Source organism: Artemia sp. Qi Xiang Cuo, chromosome 9 (assembly GCF_049724085.1).
Source record: "Artemia sp. Qi Xiang Cuo chromosome 9, ASM4972408v1, whole genome shotgun sequence".
NCBI classification, from domain to species: Eukaryota; Metazoa; Arthropoda; class Branchiopoda; order Anostraca; family Artemiidae; genus Artemia; species Artemia sp. Qi Xiang Cuo.
The window spans coordinates 36,545,240-36,560,693 of record NC_142802.1 but is presented as its reverse complement, the minus strand read 5'-3'; the positions used below and the strand labels follow the sequence as shown (position 1 = coordinate 36,560,693).

At 36.9% G+C, this 15,454-nt stretch overlaps 1 protein-coding gene across 2 annotated transcripts in view; it reads left to right on the top strand.

Annotated features, from left to right (window-relative positions):
- Hasp (Hig-anchoring scaffold protein) overlaps window positions 1-15,454 on the top strand; it is a 359,559-nt gene that overhangs the window by 201,637 nt on the left and 142,468 nt on the right. For both annotated transcript variants that reach the window (XM_089094509.1, XM_089094508.1), the window contains exon 8: window positions 10,554-10,733. In XM_089094509.1, coding sequence (XP_088950635.1) covers window positions 10,554-10,733 — 180 coding nt within the window. The remainder of the gene's footprint in view (window positions 1-10,553; window positions 10,734-15,454) is intronic.

Here is a 15,454-nt window from a genome sequence, read left to right as displayed (position 1 = left end):
CCAAATTCATGCTTGCCAAGCGATCTGCTAACAGGAAGAACAGTTGTTCTTTGTTTTCTTTGGTACAGAGGAAACCAGCAGCCCAGTTCCGAGGGATGGGAGTCGATTCTCTTAGGCTGGCTCGCTGTCCGAAACCTCTGCTTGTTCTTTCTCCTATCTTCAAGCTGCTTTTGATGTATCTGTCCCATATAACGTCGATGCGACTGACCGTCTCTAGTTGGCTATGAATGTATGGCAGAAAAACTGTGTCCGCGTAATCTTTGAAAAATTTGCAGGATCCGGGTGCAAGTATATGAACCAAGGCTGATCCATCGAATACTTTTGCACTGACTCGAGGAATAGTAGTTGGCATATCCAGCAATGCTTCTAAATAAGCTTTAAGGTCAGATTTTACAGTTTTTCCAAGGGATCTACTGTTAGACAATGCAGGGGGAGTGGCTGGTTGTCTTGCTTAAAAAACTCGCCCATGTCGTCGTCACGAGACTGGCAGTCAGTCTACAATCTACCAAACAAAGATTAACTGTTTTTCAGACTAGAAATCTCTCGTTTCGCCTTTGACGGTTTCTTGGCTTTCACACTTGTGAATAGTGGCTGGTTATTTTTCCTAATAACATCTGTGACTGGCGTGGAGCATATTGTCAGTCGCTCTTCGGTAAACTTCTTATATAGGTCGAGTCCAATTTTCTAGCCGTTAACCTATCGGTACCTGAACTGCATTACAGTATTTGCCTATCCCAAAAGGAGCCAGGTTAATAAGGCCTATTACCCACCTGAACCGGAGTAAGAAACGCTCGTTATCAGTAAATAACCTAAGTTACACAACTAGGATCGCCGTCAATATGGACTTTCAAATGTCAAAAGCACTAAGCACAAACTCTATGGAACTTTAATTTTTCAGCACAGATAGCACCAAGATTTTTCTTCAGGGTGAGGTCAATGTGGCACAGCACCCGAATCTGAGTAAATTGATAAAATAACAATAAAGTGAATCTATACAGGGTAAACGGTTACCTTTTCATCGTATTATCTGGTTCAGATTTGTTTACATACTAAACGATGAGTCATTGCTGACTCATTTTTTCGGTTAATCGACTCTTGCACCGAGGGGCTACTGACTTACTTCAGAAATATGGGTGAACAGAGAAACAGCAGCAATGTTTCTGTTATTGTCAGTAATTCTTTTGGAATTTCTAGGGATACTGGAAATTTTTTTTAAGAAAAAAATAAAAATCGAAACCATTCGTGACCATTTTCACCCCCTTTGACCCTTCCCCCTTAACTTACTAGTGCACTCCGATAACTTTCCATTACTTTCCTCTTTTTTTTCTTTCTAATACCCGAGGATAAAAATCGAATGTCTTGTTAAAAACGGCAAAAACAAACATTTCCCATTTCCCCCTGCTGGTTAAATTTCACCCCCCCCCCAGGGTGGTGGAAAAATCCAAGCACTTTTCCCATGACTTCCCTTCAGTTTCTATCTAATAACGAATATACTCACCAGATATTCAGCTGAAATAGGCAAAAAGATACTTTTTCGCATTTTCCCCCTTTGGGTGACTTTTACCCCCTGCCCCCCCCCCCCGTTAGGGTGGTCGGATCGATTGTGCCCCAGTCTCATTCGAAAGAGCAGATCAAACTGCATATGTGGACCAAGTTTCATACTTTTTTCAAATTTGCATGAACCATCCTGTTTTGTGGACTAAGCGACTAGACTTTAGCCAGTTTCATCAACTCTATACAATTATCATTAGTAAAAATACAAAGAAATAGAAAAAAGGGACAAAAACCCCAAACAAGAAACCGGACTCTTTCAACAATTAATTAAAATAAAACTTTCAAAGAGGTGTTTTAAGAAGTTTTCAAAGAAAATTAAAGTGCCACATTAAACAGTGCCAATTTAAAAAGAATTTAAAAGATTATTTTTGGGGGGGAATTTGTTAAATTTTATTATGGCTGGTAGATTGGGTGGGGGAGGAAGAGGAGCTGAAGAGATAAGGGTGGTCTGGGAACGTAAGGTTGGGTAGGGGCTAAGGTAAGGTTGGCAGGGTGGGGTAGGGGAGAGGGAGTTGAGTATAATGAGTGATGGAGACAGGATTGGTTATTATTATTTTTCTTTTATATTTTATTTATGTATTATCATTTTTAATTCAGTTATTTATTTATTTTTCTATATATTTTTTTATTTTTTTATTATTATTATTATTTTATTTATATATATATATATATATATATATATATATATATATATATATATATATATATATATATATATATATATATATATATATATATATATATATATATATATATATATATATATATATATATATATATATATATATATATATATATATAGGATATATTGTATCTTTTTTTGGTTTATTTATAATAGTTTTAATTAAATAGTTGAGATTTATGTAAATAGTTGAGTTATTATAGCAAACCTCCATAGGTTTTCTCCAGTGTGGAAGTGTTGTTTAATTTATTTATTTGTTTATGAATGTGGATTAAAAAACTTATGAACTTATGAAAAACTTAAGACCAGCAGAAATAAATTCCTGTAATAATTCAAATTCTGAACGAGCAATAACTACTATTTAAGTTCAAATGAAACCTAAAACGAATAGGGAAAAAAAAAACAGTCGGGGTAAACATAGAGATACATGATCTTGAATATGGCCGATCAAGTATCCGTTCCAGTTTGCTGCTTAAAGCTATGAAGAGTAATTTAGTTGCAGGAAAAGATATAGAGGAAAATGAAAAAGTTTGTGATACCTTGGATGTGAAGAAAGATTTGTTTAGTGAGGAAGAATTAGTGAAAGTTCTAAAAGGATTAAAAAATAATAAGGCTCCAGGTACTAAATAAAAGTTCAAATAGGGATAGAATCCTTTTTCATAGGCAGCGTAATAGTGCTGCCTAAGTAAAGAACGATGTTGCCACAGTGTATTTATTTATTTATTTTTTTCCTCCATACCCGGGTAATTCGTATCGAAGGAGTTGTCGTAGAAACCTCTAAAAGGGCTCATTCGACTGGAAATTGCAGTGGCTAGTGTCCTTTTTAATAGTCGAAATTGATTGGAGGGCACCTAGCCCCCCCCCACGCCCATCATTTCCCGAAATACTTCCGATAAACATTTTGATATAGCCATTTTGTTGAACGTAATTGATTTCCCGATAGAAAATATATTTTTGAGGAAGACACTCCCCCACAACATTCGCGGCAAGGGTTTTTAGTTTTGTCTCGAGGGCATACACGAACGATGTTGACACAATGTATCATTTTTTTTTTTATTAGAGCAGGGCACTTTGTTTCTAAGTAGTTGTCATAGAAACTTCGAAAAGGGCTCATTGAATTGAAAATTGGAGTGGCTTGTGCCCTTTTTAATAGTCGAAAGTGATTGGAGGGCAACTAGCCCCCCACACCCATGATTCCCCCAAAACATCCAATCCAAATTTTGAGATAGCCATTTTGTTCAGCGTAGTTGATTTCCATATAGAAAATATGTTTTGAGGAGGACACTCCCCCACAACCCTCGGGGCAAGGGTTTTAAGTTATACCCTGGGGGCATATAAGGTTTTTATACAAGGTGTTGGTAGAAACTTCAAAAAAGGCTCATTCGATTGGAAATTCAAATGGCTAGTGCCCTTTTTAATAGTCAAAAGTGATTGGAGGGCAACTAGCCCCCCCACGCCCTTCTTTCCCCCAAACACATCCAATAAAAATTTTGAGATAACCATTTTGTTCGGCATACTTGATTTCCAGATATAAAATATTTTTTTGAGGAGGACACTTCCCCACAACCCTCGGGGCAAGGGTTTTAAGTTATGCCCTGAGGGCATATAAGAACGAAGTTGGCACAATGTATTATTTTTTCCTTTAGAGCAGGGCACTTCGTATCGAAGAAGTTGTCGTAGAAACTTCAAAAAGGGCTCATTGAATTGTTAATTGGAATGACTAGTTCCCTATTTAATAGTCAAAAGTGATTGGAGGGCAAATAGCCCCCGCACCCATGATTCCCCAAAAAACATCCAATCAAAATTTTGAGATAGCCATTTTGTTCAGCGTAGTTGATTTCCAGATAGAAAAAATGTTTTTGAGGAGGACACTCCCCCACAACCCTCGGGGAAAGGGTTTTAAGTTATTCCCTGGAGGCATATAAGGTTTTTATACAAGGCGTTGTTGTAGAAACTTCAAAAAAGGCTCATTCGATTAGAAATTCAAATGGCTAATGCCCTTTTTAATAGTCGAAAGTATTTGGAGGGCAACTAGCCCCCCCCCACGCCCATCATTCCCCCAAACACATCCAATCAAAATTTTGAAATAACCATTTTGTTCAGCGTAGTTGATTTCCAGATAGAAAATATGTTTCTGAGGAGGACACTCCCCCATAAGCCTCAGGGCAAGGGTTTTAAGTCATGCCCTGGGGGCATATAAGGTTTTTATAGATGGGGTTGTCGTAGAAACTTCAAAAAAGTCTCATTCGATTGGAAATTCAAAGAAATAATGCCCTTTTTAATAGTCGAAAGTGATTGGAGGGCAACTAGCCCTCCCCCTTGCCCATCTTTCCCTCAAACACATCCAATCAAAATTTTGAGATAGCCATTTTTTTCAGCATAGTTGATTTCCAGATAGAAAATATGTTTTGAGGAGGACACTCCCCCATAAGCCTCGGGGCAAGGGTTTTAAGTTATGCCCTGAGGACATATAAGAACGATGTCGGCACAATGTATCATTTATTATTTTTTCCTTTAGAGTAGGGTACTTCGTATCGCAGAAGTTGTCGTAGAAAATTCGAAAAGGGCTCATTCAATTGGAAATTGGAGTGACTTGTGCCCTTTTTAATAGTCGAAAGTGATTGGAAGGCAACCAACACCACTTACACGCCCACCATTTCCCGAAAAACATCCAATCAAAATTTTGAGATAGCCATTTTGTTCAGAGTAGTTGAATTCCAGATAGAAATTATGTTTTTGAGGAGGACACTCCCCCACAGCCTTCAGGGCAAGGATTGTAAGTTACGCTCCGGGGGCATATAAGGTTATTATAGAAGACGTTGTCGTAAAAACTTCAAAAAAAGCTCATTCGATTCGAAATTCAAAGGGCTAGTGCCCTTTCAAAAGTCAAAAGTGATTGGAGGGCAACTATCCCCCCCCACGCCCATCATTCCTCCAAACACATCCAATCGAAATTTTGAGATAGCCATTTTGTCCAGATAGAAATTATTTATTTGAGGAGGACGCTGCCCCAGAGTTTTCAGGGCAAGGGTTGTAAGTTATTCCCTGGGGGCATTTAAGGTTTTTAACAAAGGTGTGGCTGTAGGAACTTTAAAAACGACTCATTTGATTGGAAATTCAAGGGGCTAGTGCCCTTTTTAATAGTCGAAAGTAATTGGAAGGCAACTAACACTCCTTCTACGCCCACCATTTCCCCTAACACAACCAATCAAAATTTTGACATAGCCATCTTGTTCCACGAAGTTAAAGTTCAGGAAATTATACCTTTGAGCAGGACACTCCACCCACAGTCTTCAGGGCAAGGGTTATAAGTTATGCCCTGGGGGCACATAAGTTTGTATTGAAATCTTTGTCGTAGAAACTTGAAAAAGGGCTCATTCAATTGGAAGTTCAAAGGTCTAGTGCCCTTTTTAATAGTCGAAAGTGAGTTGAGGGCATTTAGCCCCCCTCTCTCGCCCACCTTTTCCCCAAACACATCCAATGAAAATTTTTAGATAGCCATTTTGTTCAGTGTTGTGGATTTCCAGATAGAAATTATGTTTTTGAGGAAGAAACTTCCCCACAGCCCTCAGGGCAAGGGTTGTAAGTTATGCGTTGGGGGCATATAAGGTTTTTATAGAACGCGTCGTCGTAGAATTTTCAAAAAGGGTTCATTCGATTGGAAATTGAAATTGCCCTTTTTAATAGTCGAATGTGAGCGGAGAGTCATTAACCCCCCTCTAACGCCCACCGTTTCCCCAAACACACTCGATCAAAGATTAGAGATAGCTATTTTGTTCAACGTAGTTGAAAGTTCTTGAAATTATGTATTTAAGAATGACAAACCCCCCAGAGTCCCCCGGGCAAAGGTTGTAAATTATGCCCTGGGGGCATATAAGGCTTTTAATGGTAGATTTGTCGTAAAAACTTCAAAAGGGGCTCATTCAATGGGAAATTGAGAGGGCTAGTGCCCTTTTTAATAGTCGAAAAACATTGGAGGGTAACTAACCCCCCTCTCACGCCCACCATTCCCCCAAACACATCCAATCAAAATTTTCAGACAGCCATTTTTTTCAACGTAGTATAAAGTTCTGGAAATTAGGTCCCTGGGGATGACAACCCCCCCCCCCCCAGACCTCCGGGCGTGAGGTGAAAGTTATCCCCTTGGGGCATATAAGGTTTTTTTTGAAAGCGTTTTAGTATAAACTTCAAAATGACTCATTTGTTTGTAAATTGAAATGGCTAGTGCCTTTTTTAATAGTTGAAAGTGATTGGAGAAAGACTAACGCCCCTCTCACGCCCACCATTTTTCCAGACACATCCAATCCAAATTTTGAGATAGCCATTTTGTTTAACTTAGTTGAAAGTTCTGGAAATTAGGTCTTAGAGGGTGACAACCACCCTCACAACCCTTAGGGTAAGGGTTGTAATTTATGCCCTGGGGGCAAATAAGGTGTTTATAGGAAGTTTTGTCTTAAAAGATCAAAAAAGGCTCACTCAAATGGAAATCGAAAGGCCTAGTTCCCTTTTTAGTAGTCAAAAGTGATTGGAAGGCTTGACATTTTTATAGTAAAGATCGATGTGGGTATAATGTATTATTTTTTTGTTGTTGTTGTTATTTAGACCAGGGTACTTTATATCAAAGGAGTTGTCGTAGAAACTTCGAAAAAGGCCCCTTCTTAATAGTCGAAAGTGATTGGAAGGCTTGACATTTTTATAGTAAAGATCGATGTTGGTATAATGTATTATTTTTTTTGTTGTTGTTGTTATTTAGACCAGGGTACTTTATATCAAAGGAGTTGTCGTAGAAACTTCGATTAAGGCTCATTCAAATGAAAAGAGAAATGGCTGATGCCCTTTTTAATAGTCGAAAGTGATTGGAGGGAAACTAATCCCCCTCCCACAACCACCCTCCCATTTTACTTTAGGTTTAAAAATTTAATGTTGCCACAAGACTAAATCAAAATGCACTATTTTAATGCCAATTTCCGATACGGCATCTCCGCAGTATCCCAAGAACGACTGAGTGTATTATGTTCAAACTTTCGGGGCTACTTCTGCTCTTAAAATTTAACCAAATCAAAATAGCGTAAGTGTATCAAAGCTATTAAAGAAAGTAACCAGATTTTTTTGCGAATGGTTTCAAATTTTCCATTTCTGGTCAACTAGAGGACGTATGAAACTAAATTAATCACTGCTATTTGTGTCCAGATTTTTAAGAGGGTGCATGTTGTTAAAAATTGCTGAAAATTTTCCTCCAGTATACAAATAGCAGGCTAAACTATAAATTCTTACAAAAACGAAAACATTTAAAGTATTATTTTCTTTTTCTCTGAAAAGACTATGTCAATATAAAACGAACAGAAATTAATTAAAAAAACTTTTTCCACAAAATAAGTTTTTCAAAGAAAGGTCAAGGACGCCCTTAAACCTACAAAGGGCAAAAATAAAATCAAATAATCTACAAAGCGTGAAACTACAACAAATCAGTATCGATAAATAAATGAAACTCAAAACAAACAGAAATTACAAAAAATAATCAAGACAAACTCAAAACGAGCAGAAACTAAAATAAGCTAGGCTCAAAACCCTTATGCCTTCCCAAGGCCAGAACATAATTTGCACTTTACTGAAAAAAATATAAATAAATGTGCATTGTCAGTTTAATATACATACACTGATATTTAGGAATCAAAATGTTAATATTATTTGATTTATTAAAGTTATAAAAGTAAAAAAAAATTATATTTTTTCAGTAAAGTACAAATGATGTTCTGGTCTTGGGAAGGCATAGGGGTTTTGAGCCCAACTAATGTTAATTTATGCTCGTTTTGAGTTCGACTCGGTTTTTTATTGTAATTTCCGTTCGTTTTGGGTTTCATTTATTTATCGATGCTGATTTGTGGTAGTTTCACGCTTGGTAGATTATTTGATTTAATTTTTCTCATTTTTTGTTTAATGGAGTTCTTTACTTTTCTTTGAAAACTCATTTTATGGAAATTTTTTTTAATTAATTAATAGACAGTGATGATGATAACAGTGATAGAAATTCACAAAAATACTAAATATTTCGGTCACATATGCAGTTACCGTCATAGTTTTACTACTGATGTTTTACTACTGATGACGGGCACTGCATATGTGACCGAAATATCTAGTATTTTTGTGAATTTCTATAGCTGTTATCATCATCACTGTCCATTAAAAGGATTTTATTCCTATTTGAACTTATATTTATTGTCATGGAAAGGCAGTGTGGTCTCCGAAATTATCTAGGCTCCAGGTGCTGATAGGTTGGTAACCTATTTGAACTTATATTTATCGTCATGGAAAGGCAGTGTGGTCTCCGAAATTATCTAGGCTCCAGGTGCTGATAGGTTGGTAAATGACTTTCTTAAATATAGTGGCTCTGGGGTTAGAAATAAGCTACTGAAGATTATGAATATGATTTTTTAAAAAGGGGAAGCACCTAAAGATTTTAGGAAAACATTAATTAAGCCACTTTATAAGACAGGTGATAAAAGTGAGTGTGGTAATTACCGAGGCATTAGTCTGGTTTCTGTAGGTGGCCAATTGCTTAGTAATATGATACTTTTTAAACTGAGAGATGCCGTAGACAAAGTTTTAAGAGAAGAATAGTGCGGTTTTAGTAAAGGTAGACGATGCGTCGACCAAATTTTCACTCTTAGGTTAATAATTGATAAGTGCCTGAGTTGTCAAACACCTTTGGTCCTCAGTTTTACAGATTATGAGCAAGCGTTCGATGCTGTTGATAAAACAGCTTTAGTAAAGGTCTTATCCTTGTATGGTATACCAGACAAATACATTAAAGTGATTAGTGCTATGTACGAGAATAACACTGCTGCGGTTAAGGTAGGAAATGAGGCTAGCAGCGTGTTTTGAATTAAATCAGGAGTTAAACAGGGTTGTGTTTTATCCACCTTTATATGGATTATTTTGATGGACTTTGTCTTAAGGAGCACAGGAAAGGCAATGGGAGACCAAGGAATCAAATGGGGAGGAAAAGTCTCCTAGACTTAGATTATGCTGATGATTTAAGCATCCTAGAGGAAAGTGTGAGCAAAATAAGTGAACTTTTAGAGGTTTTCAGAGTTCAAGGTGCTAGAATGTGCCTAAAAACTAATGTTAAAAGACTAAGTCATTTAAAGTTAGGAGTAAGTGAAGATGAAAAGGTGACGTTGGGTAATGAAAAGATTGATCATGTGGACAGCTTCACTTACCTTGGTAGTATTATTAGTAAAGATGGTGGGAGCAGTGAAGATGTTTAAAGTAGAATAGCCAAGGCTCAGAGTGTTTTTTCACAGTTAAAAAAATTTTGGAAGAAAATGAAGATAAGTCTACAAACAAAGATTCGAATATTAGAAGCTACAGTGATGACAGTAGTCAAATTTGGCTCTGAAGTATGGGCCCTTCGAAAAGCGGATGAAGATTTGCTAGATGTTTTCCACAGAAATTGCTTAAGGATTGTTCTTCGTACCCGGCTGCTTGACCGTATTTCAAACAATAGGCTGTACAAAAAATGTGGTTTAATTCCGCTTTCTAGGGCTATAATGAAAGAAAGGTTGAGATGGCTAGGACACGTTCTGCGGATGAAGGACGACAGATTGCCGAAGATAGTTCTTTTCGGCCAACCGTCTAGGGTCAAACGGAAAGCAGGTCGTTCTCGTCTGGTGTGGGAGGACGTCATAAAGAAAGATTGAAAGGAAATGGCAACTTCTTGAGAGGGTGTAAAAAGGGAGGCTCAGAATAGATTGGGACGGAGGAGCAGCGTGCGTAGCTGTGTTGGCCTCAGGTGGCTTGATGCTGCAGTGAGTTATTAGTAGTTACTAGTAGTAATGTAGAGAGCTCCTAATTCAAATTTAAAATTTATCTAATTAAAAAACTTTATTTTGCTAGGAGACCTTTAAGAAAAATACGAAAAGAATTGTTTGGACATAAAATATTTTCCTGTTTTCCTAATCTCTACCTGACACTAACAGGTTCCGACAAATTTTAACATTTCATCATAGAAATTCAAAGATTCATTCCTTAAATAAAATCTCTTAGTTTTCTCTATGTCACGTTTTTTTGTTATAATACAAATATTTCTGTTAAAATTATAATTGAACATTCAGGCTTCAAGAAATCTCCTTTCTTTTCTTTCAGAAAACAAAAGAAATGCAAACTGTCATTCTCTTAAAAGTTTGTATTTCAGTTTCTCATTTCGAAAACTTTCTTATTAATATCCCAGTTTCAGCGCCTTACTCTTACCTCCAATACGGATAATTATTCTTAGAAAATCTGCTTTTCCCTGAGAATTAAAACAAAAATTTTTCAGAAATAAACTGTGGACCCCCTGGAGTGCTATACAATGGATGGATCGACAGCACAGAAGGAGGATTTTTACTTGGTGCGTCGGTGATTTTTAGATGCTTTGACGGTATTGAACTTGTAGGTCACAAGTCAAGCATTTGCCAAAAAGACGGAATTTGGCTATATCCTTTGCCAAAATGTTTAGGTAAATCCATTATTTCTTACCAATCTAAAATTTTTTTTAGTCCTGTATGATTAAGAAAAAAAAACAAGTTTTTTAAATTGAGAGTAAGGAGCAAAATTAAAACTGAAAACGAACAGAGGTTTTTACGTGTATGAAGGGGTTAGCCCCCTCCTCAATACCTTACTCTGTACAATAAACTTGTTTAGTACTTTTAAAATCCTTCTTATTGTTCTAATTAAACGACTCTTGTGTTTCAGAAGTCGTTATTAAAGAATCGGTACACAATTCAAACTTTAGTGTAAAGATCGAGGTGTTGAGGACGCGGCAACCACCTTCATATACGTAATAATTTGTGTCGTTTTAAGTATTAATGTGGCTTCTTAGTTTTAATTGAAAGACTTGTTTTTCTATTAAATTTCTGATCGTTTTTTAAATAAACCCAGGAAATCTGGCCCATCTTCCAGGGAGAATTACCCTCCCCACGGAAATATCCTATAGACTATTCAATCACGGTGAAAATTTACCCAGTACAATTGCCCTTAACAACCTCACACGTAAAATTGACACGGAAAAGAGAAAGCAAGATGCAGAAAAAAAAATTGCATAGGAATTCTTGCAAATTCCTCCAGTTTGTAATTTCCCCTGACAAGTCTATCCCCTGGAAACTTTTCTTCTCAGAGAAATTTCTCCTGTGGAAAAACCCCGAGCAGAAAATTCGTCCCCCTCCCACCCTAAAATGTATGGTTGCTAAATAACAAATACTATTTGTAAGCAATGGGCAAATTTTATAACTTAATGACCTTTACGCTGGGGCTGTGGAGGGGTTATGTTAAATCCAAAGACATAGTTATTGGAATGTTCAACCATGATAAACAAAATGGCTGTCTCAAAATTTTGATCGGATGATTTTGGGGAAAAAGGGGCGAGTAGAGGGCCTAGTTCTCCTGAAATCTTTTTGGTCACTTAAAAAAGGTGCTAGAACTATTAATTTCCCTTTGAATCAGCCCTCTCACGGTATTCTAGGACCACTAGGTCGATACGATTATCCCTGGGAAAAAAAAAGCAAAAAACAACAACAAATAAACACGATTCCGTGACCTTTCTTCTGGCAATAAATACAAAATTCCACGGTTTTGCAGATAAGAGCTTGAAACCTCTATAGGATTTTCTGTTACGCTGAATCTGATGGAGTGATTCCCCATTTTTCTGAAAATCAGACAAATTTTGTCAGGCTCGTAACCATTGATAGATAAGACTAAACTTAGTGAAACTTATATATAGTATTTGAAATCAGCATAATGAGCCGATTCTTTTGATATAACTAGTGGTACCGAAAATCCGTTTTTTAGAGTTTCGGTTACTGTTTAACCGGGTCGCTTCTTACTTACAGTTTGTTACCACGAAATGCGTGGCATATAGAAGGTACTTCTATTCTCCATTGTCAATATTGTTGTTAATCAGCGTTGTCGCCTTGTGGATGGAAAGGATAATCTTCCCAAAACAAGAAAATAATATGTAGGCATTTGAGTTTTAGAAAAAACAATTAAATTTAAAACATGAAAATTTGTGCGGAGTTTAAGCGCAATGACACCGTACTTGCTTCTGTTAAAATCTAATAAATTAATACCATTGAGATTTACTGTTTTTAAGAGGATCGTATTTTGGGCGCTGTTTTCATTGCTTCAAGCCTATTCTTTATTAGTGTATCGGAAATTTATTTGGTGAAAAAAAAGATTCAGTTGGGACAATCCGTTTCGTTTCCTGTGAAGAGAAAACGGTAATCTAGCCTTTTGAGTGGAAGAGTTTAAGGGCGGCTGCACCAAAACTATTTGTTGTGATTTACGTTTTATTTTAGTTCATCTTCATTCTCAAAAGCGAACAGAAACTACCACAAAGAGGATTAAGGCTAACGCCCCCTGTTTCTTCTATAGATCAGAACAGAATTTGCACTTTACTGAAAATAGTCTTTATTTCGAGCTATTTATTCTATTACTCATAACATAAGAAAAAAGCAAGAAATATTCACCCTCATAACCAAGATTACAAAAAAAAAAGAATTAATACATATATGTTACGGTAAAAAACCAAAATCCAGTAAATACCTACTTTCGCCGGTGAATGTCCGAAATTCTTTTTTCTCTGCTTGGATTCAGTCAGCTTTGTCAGTCTTATGCAAGGTTTGATGGTAAAAGTTAAAGTTAGGTTCTCAGAAATGGGTTAAAAACCTAACCTGTCACCATCAAACCTTGCATAAAACAGAAAAAGCTGACTGGCAAAGCTGACTAAATCCAAGGAAAAAAACAAGTAATTTAGGATACTCCGCAATTAATATGAAGTAATCGGCCCAACATGCGTTGCCTTGACATATCTGAATTTGTTGCATCATTCCTGTCTTATAAATCTGCAGTGCGCTGCCCTCCTTATCTGCTATAATGTATTTTTAAACTATGGACAATGTCTGCATATTGGGACTCCACTCCTGGAACGGGTTGGGTCGTATCCCTCTCCTATCTTAGGTATATATTTTTAAGCTTTCGACCATTCCAAGTGAATAGCTATCTTGAAATTTTTGTTCGACATCATGTGGTCCCTCGCGGAAAACAGCATCATATTATTAGGGCTGCTGGTCTTGCGATTACACTTAATCCTTGAAATGAGCAGTTGAAATTTGAATTCCTTTTCGGATGAACCCCATCCTAAGTGACTGTGATCGTCTGTTCTGCACGAAACAGCCAGAAAAGCAGTATATGAGAGACACTCTTCGTGACAGAGATTTTGAAGAAAAACAACAGAATCATTCTAAAAATTTTAATTCTTCAAAAATCGAATGAACACTCTAGAGTATGCTCTCCTATTTTTTCCCTACTGTCAATGATAAACGCAGTCTGTTTTATAACAATTTTCTTTTTATTAGAAATTTTGAGCAAGCATCTTCTGCTGCTGTACAAAGTAAATTTGCTGTTCAAAGTTCATAGCAATGGGTTTTTTTTATCGCTTGAACAGGCCTAGCCTATAGTCACTTCATGGGCGTAGGGAAGGGGGGGGGGGGGCAGGGGAGGGAAGCTGCCCCCCTAGAACTTCAAATTTACGCTAAGACATTAACAAGAACTTTTTGTATGTTGGAATTTTTTGTTGGATTTTTTGTTGCGTAAATGGTTAAAAAAGCTGGAAACAAACAGAAATTTCCAAATATCGTTTGCAATATCATCATTTACATTTCGATCTTCAATATTGATTTTCTGTCCGATATAAAGATAGGAGACTGGCTCACGATCGGCTGATTTTCACTTGTAGAATTCTCTATGAGTTGATTCAAGCGATAAAAAGTTGCTGAGCATGCCAAAGCAAAAGTAACTCATTCAATACCATCCTTGAAAAAGACAATTTCCACCTGGATACCTCTCTATCCAAGAGGTCAAGAGTGCCAAACCTGGGCCACCCCGGCACTGGTTCGGCTGTCTCTGGCTTATGTTTGGCCACCGGACAAAAGAAAAAAAGGTGACCATGGGAACATTAAAGCTTGCTTTTTGGCTATAAAATTAAGAAAGAATATGATCAGCATAAAATATTACAAAATGAATTTCATTAAGTTTAAAAAAAAACTAAAGAGTATTAATTTCTAATTATACATTGACTGATCAACACCAAGAGCAAGCCGCTTCGCTAATTTTGGTGTTCTACTTGTCAGTAGTGGCAGTTTTATTTTAATTTCTGTTTTTAAGACAATATTCTTCGCATCAGTTACCGCAAAGTTTCTTGCCTCGGTCTTTTTCCAAAAGTGGACTTTAAGTTCAACAGTTGCTACTTTTTCAAATGTCTTGTTTCAAATGTCTTGTGGTCTGAGAATCTGTTTATATAGGCCTCACTCCAAGTGGTTAAAGAAAGCTCCTACACTGTGACGGTTGAAAGCAGTTGTCCGTCATAGGCTTAAGGCAATCCATAAAACCACGATACCAATCTTTACCAGTAATTCCTCCACTGTCTTCCCTACCTTTGCATTTCTTGTTATCCAGTCCTTTTGTACTCTTAATAATGGCATAAGTATATGCAAATTTACGCACTTCTAGGGAAGTACGGTCGAAAGCATTTCAACTATTGTTTTCAAGTAAGTTTTCAGTCGTTTTTCTTGTTCCTCTGTTAATATTTATCATTTGTTGTAACAGGGTGTAAGGAAACTTAGGTCCAGACTTTTTAGAGGGATATTCAGCTTCTCAACTTTTTTTTATATAGTCTTGCAGCGTTTCTCTAGGGACAGCCATGGCACTTTCATAGAATCCAACTGACTTCTTGTAGAATAAGACAGAAAAAATTGCTGTTTTGTTTTCTTCTGGCTCACAGCCACCTTTCTTTCTTTTCTCTACTGTTTTACTTTTAAGCATTTTATCTTGAATGAAATTTAACAGGAAAAAATGGAACTTCAGTTCGCCTACTGTTCTGACAGGATTAAACAACGCCGGAATTAACACAGTTTTGGGTTTTAAGCTTGCCTTCAACCTTTAAATTACAAGCATAGCCTTTCACCTTTAGCCTTTACAAGTGTAGCTGACTTTTGGACACCTTGGTACGGCATGCGGAATTTACCCCAGGTATTGTGGCCGAACATGGGAGTTCGCTATCCCGCAGGATGAAAAAATACTAACAGCAAATTGGTGAAGATGGCACGTCTCGGAAGCTCTCAAAAACAGGCAAATAATAAGAGAATACAATGTGAGTTTACAACGCGATTTTTCTAGTATTCGTAA